This window comes from Fringilla coelebs (assembly GCF_963513975.1).
Source record: "Fringilla coelebs genome assembly, chromosome: 5".
Taxonomy (NCBI): Eukaryota; Metazoa; Chordata; class Aves; order Passeriformes; family Fringillidae; genus Fringilla; species Fringilla coelebs.
In genome coordinates this window covers 22,862,885-22,881,062 of record NC_140033.1, presented here as the reverse complement: position 1 = coordinate 22,881,062, position 18,178 = coordinate 22,862,885, and the positions used below count along the sequence as shown (strand labels likewise).

The following is an 18,178-nucleotide window of genomic DNA, read 5'->3' as shown; positions in this document are numbered from 1 at the left end:
TATTTGTTGTTGTGTGACTCTTAAACTGCTAGGCTTTGTATTTAAGACAGCATGTCCATTCTCTACCCCTGTTGTATAGGAAAGAAAATGACTTACACAAAATACTAGGCCAGTGCTTGTTTCTTTGCTCTTTCTTTTTAATGGAAAGTGTTCTTGTCAGTCTGACATTTCATATTGCTTCTATCTCTGTGGGGCAAGGGGAAATAATGCATATACCAGCGATGACTGCTTTTTAGGGAAGAAGATGGGAAGAGAGAAAAGTTAGGAAAATCAGTCTTGAAGAAGAGTGGAAGAGAACAAAGGTTAAAAATACATGCTGTGTGTGGATAAATTGGATTACCATTGAAGACAGGGTTGCTGGAAGATGGGCATGTGGATTTGTGGCAATGGATTTGTGATGAGACATAAGAATAATAGCAGATCTTAGAATTCAACATGGAAGACTACTTGCTGCGGTCTGAGAGGATTGTTTGAACTTCTGCTTTTGCAGGGCAATTGGCCCAGTTTTTACTCAAAGTGCCTGATGTCTGCTCACTACATAGGACTTACTTAGGCCTTGAAAAGGTTCTGATATAGCTAATGGAGAACCAAGGAAGACTCCTTGCATTTACTTGTCAGGTCAGCAAAAGTTGCAGTAGTTGTAGGGATCTGGAAATTAAATCTTCCTGCAAATGACCCAGACCTGGAAGCTCTCTGAGGTAGGAGAATGACTCTGAAAGAGATTTCAGGTGTTCACACCTGGTAACCCACTGTATGTGGCTTTAGAACTGAGCTTGGCTGCCTCCTGGGACTACTGCCAGCCAAGAGATGGAGAGGACTAAAGTCCACAATATGAGCAGAATTGCCCAGATTCAGTATAGGGCACAGGAAAGGCATCCTGATGCATGCACAACAAATACTGCCTGGGGAAGTAGTGAAACTACTTATAGCATTGCCTCCCTATTTTTCCTGTTCCCTAAGGAATCCACAGTAGTCTGTCTTTCCATGTAAGCATTTGTCTCATTTCATCACTTCCAGCGCCTAGCCCATGCCATGCATAGCTTCTTCTCTACCCGTGCAAATCACTGATCCTTTTTTAAGTAATACATTTGTTGTATGCCTTCCTTCTGTTTTTCTGTTTATTAGTGTTAATAGTGCAGAGACTTTATGAGTGTCTGCCAGCCTTGTGTGCTGCCATGATCTCCTGTTGGGCTGCTCAGCAGCGTTACCCACACAGAAGGTCTTGGGATAGGCATGAGCCTAATGAAATTGTATGGGAGGGAGAGCCAAGATAGTCCAGCTGTGTGACACATCCCACTCTGTGATGTGTTTATGGTCTGGTGCTAACCCTGTGCTTTCTTCTCCTGCTGCCTGTCCCCAGTGCCCTTGGGTTACTCTGGAGTCAACATCAAAGGTTATGACCTGAGGGTAGGAAGCAAACTCAGTGGAGCCACCTGTGGAAGATAGAAGTTATAGATCAAATTTATTTTCTGTTGTAACAACTCAATATCTCTGAGACAGGAACTTGATTTTTTATAGGGGGATGCATTTCTTTTGGCCCTTACAAATATTTACACACCAGTTTTGATCAGGTTTGTGCCTATTACCTTTCTGCTACTGAAGTTAATAACAGCCTCAAGACTGGCCAATGAAACCAGCATCTGATTTTTTCCAGTTAATTAGATTATAAACTATGTGGGGCAGGAATTTCAGTGGTTTTACAGCAGTGTCAAATCTCAGCTACCTAAGAGCAGCGATGTAACAGCAAATATTAGTAGTTTGAAAAGAAGTAAAGCAGCTAAGTTAATTACTTGGCCTATGCTCTTCTATATTTTATCCTGTCACTAGTACAGAATTGGGACTCTAATCATGCAGCGCTTAGCCAGCATTTTCCCTGAGTTTCTTTTTCCAAAGTTTTATAGCTTATCTGTGTAATTAAGTTTTAGTATGAAGGGTGCACACAGAAGAAGCAGCCCTTCTGAAAAATATTGGAAAAAAACCCCACACTTCTAGCTTTAACACTTAGGATGCTTTAGGAATGAAGACACAAACACTACACTTAATACTGTAAGTATGTTTTTTGTGCACCTGCCAAAACAGAGAGGCCAAAAACATGATAAGTGATTAATTTAAACTGAAGCTGTATTTGCTGATGCTTCTAAAAGGAAAAATAAACAGCATCATACAAATGTAGCACTGTTATAATTTTATCTTTTTAATTCTGAAACTTCACCATGAATTTCAGTGTATTTCAACCCACAGCTTAAATTAATTTACCTCTAGATCTGTTTTACTATAAAATCATTTTGTTTTTAATAGTAAACCTGTTTAGGATAGTTTAAACTTACAGAAATGACAAGTAGTTTGTCATTTCTCCATCCTAAATATACAGTGTGTTGGTTTGAGATTAAGTGTATTACAGAGGGTGGGATCACTTCATTTCTTAATGTGAAAAGTTTTTAAGGGCAGCTGAATCAGTAGTCAGCAGTAGGTGGGACATTGGACTTGTGTCAATGTTGACATCGCAAATAAAGCTCAAAATGCATATCAAAACCATCACATATTAAGTTTCAAGCAAGAAACCATATTCCAGTGAACTCAATGCAAATTTTTACAGGACTTCACTGGGGGCCAGGATTGCCCCTAGTGTTTCTAGTTTCCTTCAAATATTTATCATCTACTTTGAGTTTCTCAGCCACACTTTTCTAAATGCATAGGTCATAAAACTGACTAGTGCTAAAGGTTCTCTTTCTTTAGAAACCTCAGGGCATAATGTGTAAGCCATAGTAAATTACGAGTCTTTGTTTCAATCTTTTAATCCAAAAATCAAATGGGAAGCAGGAGGCAATTGGATGGAATAGATGTGCTTTCTGTGACAAGTCTCAAGGCATGTAGTGGCAATAGTTAAAGTGAAATCACCCATCCTCCAAAATCAACACTGAAAAATGGAAAAAAAAATCATTTTCAATGCTCATTGCTTTCACAGTTATGCAGCTTAGAGTGGGTTGCTGCGCCTGATTGAGGCAAAGGTTACTAGGCTTTAATTTGATCAAATTCCTTGTCCTGGAGAACTCAGAGGTCTGCCTAAGAATCTGTGAAAGTTTTTTAGGTATCTATCTCCTGACATGGAGCAATCTTTTCAGCTGTTAAACACACCTTTCCAACCTACAGAGGCTGGAAATTCTAGAAGATTCTAGAATTCTAGAAGAGGACCTAGAAGAGGTTGTAGCAATACAAGTTGCCTGGTCTGTATCACAGATAAGCTGTTTGTGCTTCCCAGCCCATACCAATGAGGATATTGGATGATCCCTGAACAGAATGCAATATGGAGTTCTTCTAGCTCACTGAGGTGCCCTGTTGGAATGCAGACCTGCAGGGCTGACAGAGAGGACATGTTATCACTAGTTCCTGAATATTGTACTGTAGAAACTGTGGTGTTTGTGACGCTCCCCAAGACAAGGTGAGAGATGAGAATCTGACTCCATGTTCTCAGAAGGCTGATTTATTATTATATTATATTATATTATATTATATTATATTATATTATATTATATTATATTATATTATATTATATTATATTATATTATATATAATGCTATACTAAAACTATATTAAAGAAAGAGAAGGATACAAACAGAAGTTTAACAAGAATAATAATGAAAACTCGTGACTGACTCCTTAGAGTCCGACACAGCTCATGGTGATTGGTCATTAGGTAAAAACAATTCACATGTTTGTATAAACAATCTCCAGACCGCATTCCAGAGCAGTAAAACAGGGAGAAGCTAAGGCTTCTCATCTTCCCAGGAGGAGAAATCCTGGCGAAGGGATTTTTCAGAAAATATCACGGTTACAAGAAATTGCTGACAAATGATATGAGGTGCCTTTTTTTTTTTTCATGTCAGAGAATTGAGGCTCCTTCTAGAAACAGACTACCACTATGAAAATCTAGGAAGATGCCCATAAGGCTTCTGTGCAGATGGAAAGGCTGCTGTACAGTTTCAGCATCAATATACTTTAAGGTTCTAAAGCAATCGGATGAATACCTTGCAAGTACAAATGTGCTGAGTTTATAATTTCATTTTATGGAAGATGTCAACAATGTGCTGGGCTCAGATCAAAGCACAGCACTTCAGTTGCATTTCATTCTATCTCAAGCTTTGTGCTTCATTAAACAACCAGGAACTCCCAGGGTGACTCAATTGCTCCTGAAATGTTTGTAACAGATCTGACAGTTGATGGGCACTTGAGAAACAAAATGACCTTTCTCTCACAGACAATAGTCTTAATTATTCCTTGTTCCATGATTGAAGTGTGTAAAATATAGTCTATTTGATCATGTACAAAGTAAGAAATTAATTAAAAAACCCACATCATAACCTTCCTTGTAACATCAAAGGATACTATAGAAGGAAAGATAAAGAAGAGGACACATTCTCATTCATCTTCTGTTTCCTTTTCTTTCAATCAATCATTACTTAGTTCAACCAGTATTCTCCTGCTGAATTCCTTGCCTTTGCAGATCACCAGATGTTCATGTTAACCCAAGCGTTCCATTTACCACCAGTCCAGGTGGCTGCAGGCTGGCTTTGCTCCAGGAATTCATAATTTGTCCAAATATAGTTCTAGCTATTGCTAAACGTTTTGTTCAGCCACACATTGTAATTCTTAAATCAGCTATTCTTTATTGTGTATGTGTTGAATCTCTTGTTACACTTCAGAACTCTGAGCCAAAGACAAATAACTTGTGAGGCAGAGATGGGGGAGAAGGAGCAAGAAGTCCTACCTGTGTACAAAACTTGAAAGGCCTCATTAGACGTCAGTGAGGCTGCTGCATTAGGTATCAGTTGTCACTGTCAGCTGATCTGTTTGACTGCTTTGAGAGATGCAGTTGACAGAACAGTATCTGCCACCTCTGTGTGACAAAGAGGTGCTACGTTGCTACATTTTTTTTTTTTGATCTTGAGGTGTTGACTTGCTTTGGTGGATTTTATACCTCTTCTTTGCATATCCCATGCAGCTGTTCTTATGTCTCAGGTCTGTGTTTTACCTGCTGCTGTGGTTATTTTGTGAATTCAGGTGAGAACATGTAGTGGTCTCCTTACTCAGCCGCATGGCCTCACAGTGAACACCCTAGGAAGAGGTAAAGTGTTGTTGTTGGTATTTTCAATAGTACCATTCCAGAGATGTCAGCATCAGAAGCTTTCTTCAAGCCAGAATTTCAAGGAAATTAAATTCTGGGGTTTTTTTGAAAGCGAAAGCAGGTCATAGGTCCAGCCATAGGTCCTTGCTTTACACTGAAGCATCAAAAATGCAGCAGCAGCAAGTACTGGTGGCAAAGCCTGCAGCTGCCCCTCAGGAAAAACTGCACTTTGTGTAGCATTTCCATTACTGCATAGCCACTGTAAAAAGAAGAATTATTTTATTTTTTTTTCTTTGATCTTTAGACTCTGCTACAAAAATTATGATTTACAAATTACAAATAGTAAGATTTGGATTTTTGAAAGAGGGCATGTATTCTGGACGTGGTATTAGGGTGCTGGGACTCTTTCTAATGTAGATGCCTGACACATCTACCACTGAGCCTGCTTCACCTCTTCCACTATAAAATGTTGATGTTGTTTACTGACTTCAAGAGGCCTGCTTAATTAACAGCAGCTTGTAGAGTGATTTCAAGATGGAAAAACATGGCAATTACTGCAAACAGTAAAGGCACTGCAGGCTAATTTTCATTGATGATAAAGTTGATTAACAAATACACAGCTCTAATAAACACTGTTACTGCTTTTGAGTGCAGGAGCAGGTGAAGAGTTGCCATGAGAACTGATGCAGCTGAGTGTGCTCAGTTCAACACTACTGATGTCTCTTTATTATTATGGTAATTGTGTTCATTGATTACTAGGAGTAGATTACCAAAGTGAGGTACTGTCACTCCCTCTTGTCTCTGCCTGATGGTGTACATGCTCTGAGTCATCTCAAAGGAGTAAGCACCTACTGATAGTCTCACTTCTTAGAGCCCCCATGTGACCGGCTGTCTCCCAGGGGAATGCCAACACAAAACCAATAGGGATGTCAGGCACCATACAAACAGGATGCTCTATAAAAGAGGCATGATTTATGAACATTGCCCTTTTTTAGTTTTCAGTGTTAACCATCAGCACCCTGAAATTTGTTTACCCTTCTCTTCCTTAAGTCATGGCAGTTGATATTTTTGTTTGTTCGTGTTTTTTGTTGTTTTGGTTTTTTGTTGTTGGTGGTTTTGTTTGTTTGGGGGTTTCTTGTTTTTTTTGGGGGGGCAACTGGTTGGGGTTTATTTGTCTGTTTGGTTTTTTTTTAAGTTGAGGCATTTTGCAATGTCTTAGGGCAATACTAAGAATCTTCTACCCTGTAATTTGAGAATTCAGGAAAAGTTTTGTTTTTCCTCTGTCCTTACCCACTTGTTTTAATTTGGTATATCCAGCTCCAGGAAACAGTCCACTGTGTAGTAACAAATGAATTAATGTCAAAGTAATCTTTTTTCTTTCCCTGAAACAGCTAAAACTCTCATTTAAGAGGGATAAATACAGGTACACAAACCTCATCTCATTATTTGCAATCTCTGTTTTGTGAGTTGTTACTTGTTGCTTTAGCAACACAATTAGAAACATGTTTTTAAAAGGAAAAGACACATTGCTTTCTCTTGAGTAATGACTTGTACAGCCCTTCTCTGCCATGTTCTTATTTTCAGTAAAATGTTTACTTTCTTTTAAATGGCTGAAGTGATGCACAGGAGTAGCTACATGGGACCATTGCTAATTGCCATGGCGAAATGCCATTATCTATCTACAGGGTAGAAATTGCCCTATTTTAGAAATACTAAAATGCCCTTGTGTGTTTACATCAGGTCAGATATGGAAAAAAATACAACTTGATTTTGCAGTCCTGGTTCCTATGCATATTCAGAAACAAGTCTGCTAAATAAATTGCTTAATGGGAGTTTACTGTCTTCCTCCTGTTGTCACTACACAAGTAGGCAGAGCAGTCTGCTTTTGTCGCTGTACCATCAAAAGCCAGGTAGTCACTTGCAACGTTCCAATCAGTTGTAATGCATAACACAACAGAAAGATGTCAGTGTGAGTATAATTTGAGCATAGAGCATGATGTGCTCTATTAAATAACTGGCTTGGTTTGATTATTAGAGCCTTTAATCCTGCTAAACGGTGCATGTAAAGCAGAGGACCAGATTAATTCTAGATCCCAGTTGAGACTGGAAGTTTGAGCTGAGCTGATGTGATGAACAGCCAATAAATACCGACAATCACAATGTCATTTTGATAGGCTCTCTGGGAAAATGAATAGATGAATAGTTTTTTTTCTTTAAATGTCTGTTTACAGCTCATCGCCAGGAACGCAACTTCAGTTTTATTTTTCATTTCATGTACCAAGGTTGAGAGTGCATGCTTTAGAAAAGAAGCTCTACAAATAAATTCATACTGTAGCACAATGCAGTATGTCAATGAAAAGAAAAGCAATAAGGTTTGGGAATAATTTGAACAGCTTGATTTTTCCTGACCATTACTTAAGAACTTGAAATGTGAGGTGTGTTAGAATTAATGAATACTACCCTGCATGAAATAATGACACAACATAAGGGCTTTGTGCCTTTTTATCAAGCATGGTAAAAGCATGCCATCCCTTGACTGATCTCGCATCACAATATTTTGATTACTATTAATAGTCACATGCCTCAATAAGCTTGAGAACTGTGGTACATCAGCCTGCTCCCACTGTGTTTGGTGGCAGAACTAAGACTCCCGTAGGTTTCAGTACCTGCAAATTGTAGCCTTAGTGGTGAACACAGAAACAAGGATATGAGATTTATTGATCTTTGTTATTACAGTAGCAAAGTCCCCTGGTTCTTATTCAAAGAAATTTCTTATCCCCATTAATTGTAATTAGTGCTCCATGAGGAAGTAAACTTTGGAATTCTATATTTGGAAATCAAGGATTTCAGGTTTTTTTAAGAAGGAAAAAAGGGATGCTTTTTGTGTGCAGTATTGCTGCACTCACCTCTGAAGTGGGAGTGGCAGCTAAGCCTTTCAGCCTGCAGCTTGCAGCTGGAGGGGGGTGCTTGGTTGGGGTGAAGCAGATCCAAAAATGTTTATTGTCTCAGCATTTGTTATTTTACATTTTCATCTGATGTTGGTAGCTTTGCTCTATTGTGTTTTATACATTTAATCCTTAGCAGCAGGAGTCCACCCCTGCTTTCAATGCTCTGCTGACTTCCTATCTCATCCCCTTGGTACTTTTTCAGATCTGCAGCTCCCACTTGTGACCCCAGACTGTTCTGGCCAGCCTGGACTGTCGAGGGCCAGCACCACACGAAATGTGTCCCAGGGCAGTGCAATCACTGAGCAGGCACGTGCCTCCCATCTGCAGCACTGGTGGAAGCAGAGCGTGAGCACAAAGCTGTAAGTTAATGATGACCCACCCTCAGAAACTGCAAGTGCTTCAGCACAAAGTAATTTGGGATTCAAGGACACAGAATGCAGCAAAAGAGGAGACCACAGCAGATGGAGCACTTGAATGTATTGCATCTCGTACTTGCAGAATGTCTGTTTCTGTATTCTGCACTTGAATGTATTGCATCTCGTACTTGCACAATGTTTCTTTCTGTATCAGCCAAGTTTGCACATGTTTTGGGTATAAACATCTAAGTCTTTGAGGCATTGAAACACCTCAACAAATAAACACAGACCCAGAGACACCCCTGAACCTTTAGGTCTCATGGTGGCTGAGCTGTTTCCTGCTCCTATCCCTGATTTTCCCCTACCACAGACACACATATGTATTCCTTTGCACAGAGATCTCCCCTTAAGGTGAAGAACCAAGAAGTACTTGATAATTTGTCTGTTATCAAGTGCTGTTTCCTACATCACACTATTTCACAAATTTTATGTTTTGAGGACCTGTTATTCTGCAGAGTGAAGAAAAATTTCTCTTTAAGATAGATATTATTAGACTTACTTGAGAGATAGCAAAATTGAGGTCTGGAAAGGCCACATATTGCCAAAAATTACACAGAAATGGAAGAAGAGCCCCTTGTCTTTTACTAGTAATCAGTCTTAGAGACCCTTAATTTTATAGTCATCTTCCCATTGAATTTTCTATGAGGTAAATTGATGCTCAGAGATTTTAACAGACAGATTAATAATGCCATTGTGAATATGCACAAGTATAGCCCAGATTTCCCCAAGTAATGAGGTTTTAAATAACAGGTTTTTTCTTGGATTTGCTTTTTTTCTGTTCTGTTTCTATGGCTGACTCTCTTTGTGTGTACTATGGAAGCTGTAGGCCAGTTTTTAGAGAGCTGTGTCACTTCTTAAACAAAGTTGCTTGCAGAATTCTTAGGTTTAACTGATTTGTTACAGGTTATTTCTTGGCATAATATTTGGAATGACTGTATATGGCTTTCATTAGGGGAAGTATATGACACCGCACGTTTCTGTCCCTTTATTACAGAAGAAAGTGCTAACAATAGTGCAGTCTTTCCATGGGGTTGGTGGGGATGTTCTTCTGAATTCACTACAAGTCAACATTAAATAGGGTACCTTGACGATGCATTTCTGTTATTTAACATGATTGGATTTCTTTAATGTTTAGTTTAATCTTGATTTAATCATTCACTCTGAATAGCCTGGATTTGTAACACTTGATTATTCCCACAATACAGTTAGCCATATGTACTATAAAACATCACTCCCTCCAAATATAGTTGCTTCCTGTGTTTGGAAACTAAGAATTAAAAATGCTGAAATCAGTAAAATTACTTGATGTAAAGCTTTGTTCCGGCCTGCTTGATTTAACCTACTGTATTGTTTAACTTGGGGGAAAAAGGGCTAATTTCCTATTTCCACTAATTTCACTATTTCACTATTTTCTTTTGGCTCATTTGCAAAAGAACTGTATTAACACTACACATTTTTATTACTTTCCAGGAATCAAGTATCGGCATCAGACTACAAGGATGTCCTTAAAGCTCAAGACTTTTCTGTAATCATCAAAGCATACGTGCTAGTGACATCCTTAACACCTCTGCGAGCATTCATTCATTCAACCACCACTGTCTGGCATCCACCCAAGAAGAAGCATTTTACCATAAAGGTAAAACATCTAATTTCCTCAGTTTTCCATCTTCCAGGCAAAGTACAGAGACAGAAAACTAGAGAATATCTTTCTTCTCTTTTACTCCTTCTTTATTAGCAGCCCACAGCCTACAGTGAATCTTCTTCTAATGTACAATTTTTATTTCTTAGAAGAGGGGTTTGCTTCATGAAGCAGGAAAGCATTGCCCTGGGCACTGGGGCCCTGGGATTTGCAGGTGTCCAAGCCCATTTTTATTGGTCACATTTGACAGCAGTTGCAAGGTCAGAGTTTTCTCTAAAGCGCAGCAGTGTGGGTGCTGCCATGCAGTAGCAACTTCTCCTGGGATATTGACACTGTTGTGAAAAGGGAAAGTAAATATTTAAAACAGATTGTTTAGATTTCTTTTTTATGTACAGTAAAACACATTAGAGGAGGGTCAGGGCACTTCTAAATAAGGGGAAGGAAGTATACCATGGATAGGGTGGTTCCCTCTTGGTCTCAATTTTATGAAGAAGGATGTTTCATATGTGCCTTAGATTAATTCTGGACATCTCCAAGTGCATGGAGATACCCCTCTCGCTCCACAAGCATCTTGCTTGCTCAGCAAATATGCCTTCCCATTCCTTTTTGCTTCTAGCAGGGGACTGTGCTTATAACACATCAGCTTTTTGTGAAGAAGCTAGAGTTGTGCTGCTGCTTCTTCCCTTTTGAAGAATGAAGGTCACAATGTGGCAGTGATTTCTTGAGGTCACATACATCAGCTCCTGCAGCAGCTGTTAAAGGATGGGTGTGCTTTGCCCATGTAGCCTTCTTGGGGTAGGAGCAGGTCACGGCTTTGGATCAGTCTGATATCACTGTGGTATCACTGTCAGGACTGTTGATGATATCAGCCATTTGGTACGTTCTACAATTTTAGCTCTTGCCAAGTGGTGTGCCTAGTTTAAGCTCATTATCTAATTCTAGTCATTGGAGAAACAGACACCTCTAGAGAACAAATCATCCCACTTAATTTAGACGCCAGTTTTGGAATGAGTTTCCTGGTAAAAAAGTTTGCTTCCTTCTATGGGCTGTGACATTCTTAGAGAACATGCCAAATTCTGGATTGCCAAAATTAGGTGAGCTAAATCTACTTCTGTTTTCCCCCCCAACTTAAGCTATGGAAGCCTATGGAGATGTATTACTTTGGCATGTATTTTCCTCCATTTACCTTTATGAAGAGTAATGGTCACTCGCTTTCAAACCCCGGTATTCAGTTTTGGTTTATTTTTATTAAAATAGCACAATATACAGCAGCATCACTGTTGCAGCTGAAGTAGGGACTACTTTAAAGGCTAGTAGTCATTAGTAATTGTTATATGGCTCTGGAAAACAATTCCCACTGAGGGAAGTCTGCTGAACAGAATTCCAGCCACCATTTACAGAGCACTTTGGCAGCTGAAGAAGCAATAAAGATGATAGATGGAAGTAGCAGTGCATCTACAGTGGTTCCAATCTGTTTTCTGCTGTTGTGGCATTATGTCTTCCCATAGCTTCAGACAAACTCATCAAAATTGTGAAAAATAAACAAAAGATAGGCACCACCTGTGAAAGAAAGCACATTTGTAGTGATGTAGATGTTGAAATGCAAATTTAAAAAATTATGGAAAATGGGGTGTGTAAGGCTACCTCTCAGCACAGTGTGCCCTGTAAAGAACACGGAAGGGGGCAGGGAGCTTCCAGAAGGGAGACACTGGGAATTCATAGAGTGGCTAGGAAGTACTGCTGTAAAATTGATATAGAAGGTCTGTGCTTGATGCAGAGCGAACAGGCTGGTCACCCACCAGAAAATACTTGGAAAAAGGCAAATTCAGCCATTAATATCCTTTGTTAAGAGATTTTGTCAAGTTTCTCAAAAACTTCATTGAGCCCTTTATCACTTTCCAGTGTGACATACAATGTCAGGAGAGTCATCTCTCCCAAAGTAGCCAGTGGAGCGATGCATGCTTGTACCAGCCAAGGAGCCTGGTCCAGAAAGCTCCTAAGCTTCAAATTTCTGCTGGCTCTTTTGTATAGGATGGAAATTGCCGCATTTAGAAGCATCAACCTGTCAATAGTCTATACAGACAGAATCTCCAAGACCTGTTTTTCCACTGATTGACAGAATACCCACTGGGTACTCACAACATGCCTAGAGGGGAGACTTTGGTCTGGAGAAATTTGCCAATGCTTTTCCACAGCAGACTGAGTTTTGTTTTGGTTTGGTTTTTGTTTTGTTGGTTTTTTTTTAATGCAGAGATGAGAATAATTTTGATTATCTGCTTTCAGTAATGTTGTACCATAATTTAGACCCCTTCCCAGTGTGTACAGACTTCTCATCAGGAAATTTTTTCTTGCACCAGTGTAATTACAACATTTTTAATGAGAAATTCATCCACATTTGGGGATAACTTAGTTTTGCTATCAGAAACTCAGTATGTTAAGTATGTTTAAAATTTGATCTCCCATGTACAACAATGCCTTGTGGTTGCTAGGAGTTACTAGAATTTGGGCTATATGAAAGAGAGATTTAAAAGAAACCCTGGAGATGGGGTATCAGTGATTGAGAGAAAATGTGTAGAGAGAAAACAGGAATTTCATAAAAGAATACCGCATTCCCTCCGCCTTTTTGTTAGTAAACTATTATAAATTATTTTTTGCAATGCATATTTGCTTTTTATAGTCATAGTGGCATGACTTCAGAATGATTTCTTGAATAAGCATTGGTCAAATGGCAGTTCAGGAAGAGTTCAAGTGTGTTTTGCTCACCAGCTGCCTGGTTTTCTCTGGATTATACATATTTTAGTATTTCATTTCAGAAAGCAAAAGAAGGTAAATCCTGAGTTGGCATGAGGATTTTGTGTGCAGTCAAGGGGTAACAAAAGTGCAACTCCAAATTTGGGCCCAGCATGGGAAGATGCAAGAGATGCAGGGGAGAGAATGGCTTTCTGCCACACAGATGTTTAGATATTAAGCTTGTGTAATTAGCCCAGTTTCTTTGAGGAGAGTTGGAAACTGCTTATTTAGACTATCTGTGTGTTGAAAAATTATTAATAAAACAGAAGCATTGTATTTTGCGTATTATACCAATTAAAGGAAGGATCTCTGTCAATGTATGCAATAATTCCTTTTGTGTTAATTAACATTATGTATGTGCATTGAGAAGAATGCTGACCCTTAAGAATTATTTCTTTTGAACAAGCCAGTGTGCAAACCAGTAATTTAGGATTAATTATTTCAAGGCTTATCACACTGTGAACTTCCTCCTTTGCCCTGCCATTAACCTTTCCCCATCTCATCCCGGTGCTTTATGAAGGGATGCACTTTTGGAGACAGAAGTACCACATCCTGCATCATCAGAGGAGGCTCTTCTGGGCTGTCAGCAACTTCCCATGGCCCCTGCTATGGCTCATCATCCTTTTGCTCATCCAAAATAGACAGGTGCCTCCTGGACTTGAGTTCCTAGACTAGTGTTCTTGCATAACCCTTGATGTGCTCAGATGAAACTCTGTTCTTAAGTAATTTTCCAGTTGTGAAGTGCAGTATAATTTATTAAAGCAGTTTGCTGTTAAGCTTGCTGCAGTATGAAGCACTATAACTGAAACTCTCTTCATGTATTAAGCATTTGGAAACTTGAATAAATTTTTTTTTTTTCTACTTAACATACATGCAAATAAAACCGGACTCTCATCTTTATGGGAAATCCATCTCTTATCATGACGTGGCAGTCTGGCTTGGAGCTGAGCATGGTGGAAATTAAGTTACAGTATTGCCCTCAAGTGCCCAGCTTTGGTACTACTTGAAGTATCACCCATGCATATTCCAAGTGAGATAGAATGCAAACATACATACAGATAAAGAGCAAGATGTTTGCAAACAGCAGAAAGGCTTGGAATTTTTTTTCCTTTATTTTACATTTGTTTGAGGGTTTTGGGTTGATTTTTTAATTTTTTTTTTTTAATTTAATATTACTGCCTTGTCACTTACAGGAGCAAACACAACAGAAAAATTACCATGAATTCTTGATCAATTAGATTACATGTTTACTTGGGACTAAAATTAAATTGACTCATTAGGTTCTGTTAGAATGCTGTAATGCTCTTCTTTCTGGGAGAGTGGACATAATATAATGCCATCTCTGTTTTCTTTCCTCATGGTATCTATAATTTCTCTTTTCACTGGTATAAGAACGGAAGTCAGTCTGGACTGGGGAGATCAAAGACATGCTTAGTCAGACACTCTATTTGTGGCAGTCAAGAGAGCATCATGAAACTCTGTAACAGGACAAACATAAGGTGGTAGTGGTCCTTAGGCAGACTATATCTATTTCTGGTAACCTGTGAGGTTAGAAACACAAAACTGGAAGTGGAATATATGTCTTGATGTTTAATAAGCTCCAGTGGGCTTTTATGCATGCAATTCTCTACTAGATTTTTAAATTCATGAATGCTTTTAGTCTTAGCAATGTCTTAGAGCAATGATACTGTACAGATTATTTACGTGATGCTTGAGAAGGAGTATTTGTTTGCTTTAAAACTTAAGCAAAAGTCAAATATGACTTGATTTTTTATCCTTATTTATTGTATTAAAAGAAAGAATAAGAAATTCTTCCTTCTTTGTCTTCTTCATCTGTATCAACCTGTCATGCAGTGCACAAACAAAATTCTTTCTGGAGTTCTTTTCTGCTTTTCTCATTCTGAACATCTCTATTTAGCTAAGTAAAAGCTTGAGGCTAATTTTCCTCTACAACATGTGGATATGTCATAAGTTTTTCCACTATTATCCTGGCCCTTAGCTGTTTTTCTAGTTCACATATCCTCTTGCCTTGGCTGTTCAATCCAGTCAGCTCTGTAACCATGCCCTTCTGTGGCTTTCAGCTTTCCTAGACCTGCTTCCTACTACTCTGAATCTTGTCGTTCTTCCTTTTTTTTGAATTCCAGCTTCCCTTAGTCAAGATGATACAGATTTGGTCTTCACAGCAACCTGGGAAGCACTGTTAGTAAATCACCTTTACTTTCCCTTCAGGAAGTCAGAGCTGAATTAGGAAACCATTCTTGGTTCAGACTCAGTCAAAAAAGCCTAATTTAACGGTTGCTGAAGCTGGTGAGTGGCTTTTTGCTTTTGGACTTAGTCTTAGGAGCAAGGAGTCTTAGAGAAAAGGAACCTTTCTCAGATAGCCTTTTCTTCTCCATGTAATTAAGTTATGAAAGTGTTAAGGGGCAAGATGTTGGTGGTTTTTGTGAATAATTTTTTTTCAGGACAATCGAATATCATCTTTTTAAAAATCATAGGTAATGAAAAATATATACAGAACTGGGAAATCTACTGTAAAAAATAATTGGACACTAATGTGATTTTCCCTTTCATCAAGTGCCATGTTAGAGCTGCAGAGAAAGGGCACATCCTAACAATAAATCAGGAGTGGAATAAACAGATCTAACTGAAGCTAATGCAATAAAGTTATGATAAATTACTGAACTGTTTTCTCTGTGTTTTATTCTGGAGCCATTGGTACCTGATTCCTGGGTACATTTTTCTCCCATTACATGGCCTTTGACTATTTTTATATGCTCTGGTCAGCAGAAAGGTCCACCTGTGCTAGCAGAAAATATATGAAATAGCTTCATTTCTATGTATGCTTCTTCCTGGCTTTCTGTGGGGAATTAGTTTTTAGTCTTACAGATGTGTTAGATATCTAGATGGTTCCATACATATATTCAAGAAGATTCTTGTTTGTTTGTAAACTAGTGTTTTTATACCTATGAACAACTACTTAGGCCCAAAAGTATTTGGAAGAAGTTTCACCAAAGATAGAGTCAGTAAGAAGAATGAATGTATAAAAGTGAACTGAGAGAATAGAGTCTAGGTTGAAAGTTTTTAGAAATTTATTGAATTTATTCAAGCCATTTTCAAGAAGAGGCAAGTACTGTAAGACCTTGAGAGCCTGAAGATCCAGCTGATCAGAAGGAATGAAACAGCTCCAGTGCACAGCAGAGCAATCTGGAGAGTATGCCCTTTGCTACCTCAAAAAGAGTGATTTCTAGAAACCAGAGATCATGCTTTCACTCCTGAGACATGAACCTTACTTTCAACTCTTACCCTGATAACTTTGTCTGTCATGTCATTTTGAAGGCTACTACTAGGAACCAATAAGGTTTTTCAAAATCGATTCACACAAATACTGTAAAGTAGGATGTTCTAAATGCCAAAATGTAAACTTCAAAATTGCATTGAATTACTCAGTAGTGGTCTCTTTTCTTCTACCTCCTTGCCTCTGAGGTAGGTTCAGAGCTCATCTATGCCTCCAAAGGGGAGTTATTGTAACAGGAAAAAATGTATGAGTTCACATTGTCTAACCAAACCCAGAACTGTCTAACTGATGATATACAATCAACTGGCAGCCAATAATTGTAATATACCTTCTATCAATTTCAGTAACAGAAGAGGTAAATCGTGATACCAGGCACTTAAAAAACTTCATTGAACATTGCACATTTCTAAACATCCTTCTGTAAATACTCCCTGAAACTCTGGTGGCATCTGCTCATTCACCCATGATTATCCAGCCTCTATCTCACAGTCAACACAGGTTAGACACAGTCCTGCTCCCCTGGGATGCAGTTTGCCTTTTTTCGTGCACCTCTGCTTGGAGAAGCGAGGGTCCCTGCTCTGTGGGTGCCTATTTCACATGTACCCACGCAGGACCTGTGCCCATCCTTACTTCCCAGTATTCCCTGAAGTCAAGGCAGAAGCTATGGTGCCAGCAGGCTGATTTGTGGCAGTGCCTGACCAGGTTTTGGCCGCTGCTTTTTCCACCACTGCTTTCTCTACTCCTCCACTTTCTCTCTGCTGCTGCGAATTTTCATGCTCCTTTTCTGTTATTTTCCAAGCTGACTATTTTGGTTCAAAAGTCACTTTGCAATTTCCTGGTTACTGTTTAACCTTGCTGATGGTCTCATTCTTCTGTATCGTGGTTAAGTTTGGTCAAACATCATCCCAGAGAGTTGTGCATATTCCAGGCACACAGGTGGTGTTGTCCATGGGTAGGCTGTGCGAGCACTCCAGTGACAGATCTCCTGTCTGTCTTCAGTGTCTCACTTAGATTCTCCAGGGGAACCAAGCCTTATCAGATTGCAATTAATGTCACTGTTTTGAGACATCTACTTTAGGATGGCATAAATTATGCTCTTCAAGCATCTGTGTTATGCAGTGAGGTGTAAAGGGAACCTAGACATTTAGCTCGAACATAGACATAAGCTGTGCAGTCTTGTCCTGTGGGATTCCTCTGCAATATTGGCACCTGAGAGAATTTTCCTCACGTGACCTGTGTCTCTGAACACCTGTTACAATCAGCAGAGAGCTAAGCAGTGCAGTCAATAAAGGAAGGTATTCTAAGTTTGCATTTATGGCCATTCCTAATATTAGATAAGGAAAATCTTGCTTGTTTCATCAGGAGGCAAGATTGAGCTAGAAGGCAATCTCAGAAAGATCACTACAGTTTGGTTTTATACTCTTTCTCAAGGCAATCCTCAGATGACCATTCAGGTAACTGCCCCAGCAGCTCTCCTGAGAAATTAATTTGCAGAAAAATTGCCTGAGGAAAATCTTCTTGAGGGAATTGCTACAGTCATCATAACATTCAGCCCAGTGAGTGCCACACTCTTCCACTCTTCAGGCTTCATGGGTCTATGCATGAAGTCTGCAAATCAGAATTCCTTTGTCAATTAAATTGCTTTTTTTCAATGTGTCAGACCTTTACCTGATGATTCAGTGTATTTTTGAGAAGCCAGAGGGATCTATGTCATTGAGATTATAAGGCTAATTTTAATGACTGCAGATTCTAAAACTAGATGTCAAAATAGGTAAAGGAAAAAGCATCATAAAATTAATATTGAGTTGGCTTTTTTTTTCCCCAGTGGCTTTTCTTAAAGCAAGAAGTTATTGGGCAGTGAAAGGTCAATGAGTTTAAATTAATTTGAAGAGATTTCTAGTTCATTCTGCCTTTACAGAAAATGTGTACTTGATCCATGTAACTTGACTGCATTTGCACACTTCTGTA

The 18,178-nt window shown here is 39.0% G+C and overlaps 1 protein-coding gene across 5 annotated transcripts in view; it reads left to right on the top strand.

The window, feature by feature from the left end:
• Window positions 1–18,178, top strand: part of CPED1 (cadherin like and PC-esterase domain containing 1) — a 146,728-nt gene that overhangs the window by 39,637 nt on the left and 88,913 nt on the right. For all 5 annotated transcript variants that reach the window (XR_014616151.1, XM_084205572.1, XM_084205570.1 and 2 more), the window contains exons 6-7: window positions 8,273–8,429; window positions 9,957–10,122. Coding sequence is in view for 4 of the 5 variants with exons in the window: in XM_084205572.1 (XP_084061698.1) it covers window positions 8,273–8,429; window positions 9,957–10,122 (323 nt within the window). In the remaining variant the exon portion in view is untranslated. The remainder of the gene's footprint in view (window positions 1–8,272; window positions 8,430–9,956; window positions 10,123–18,178) is intronic.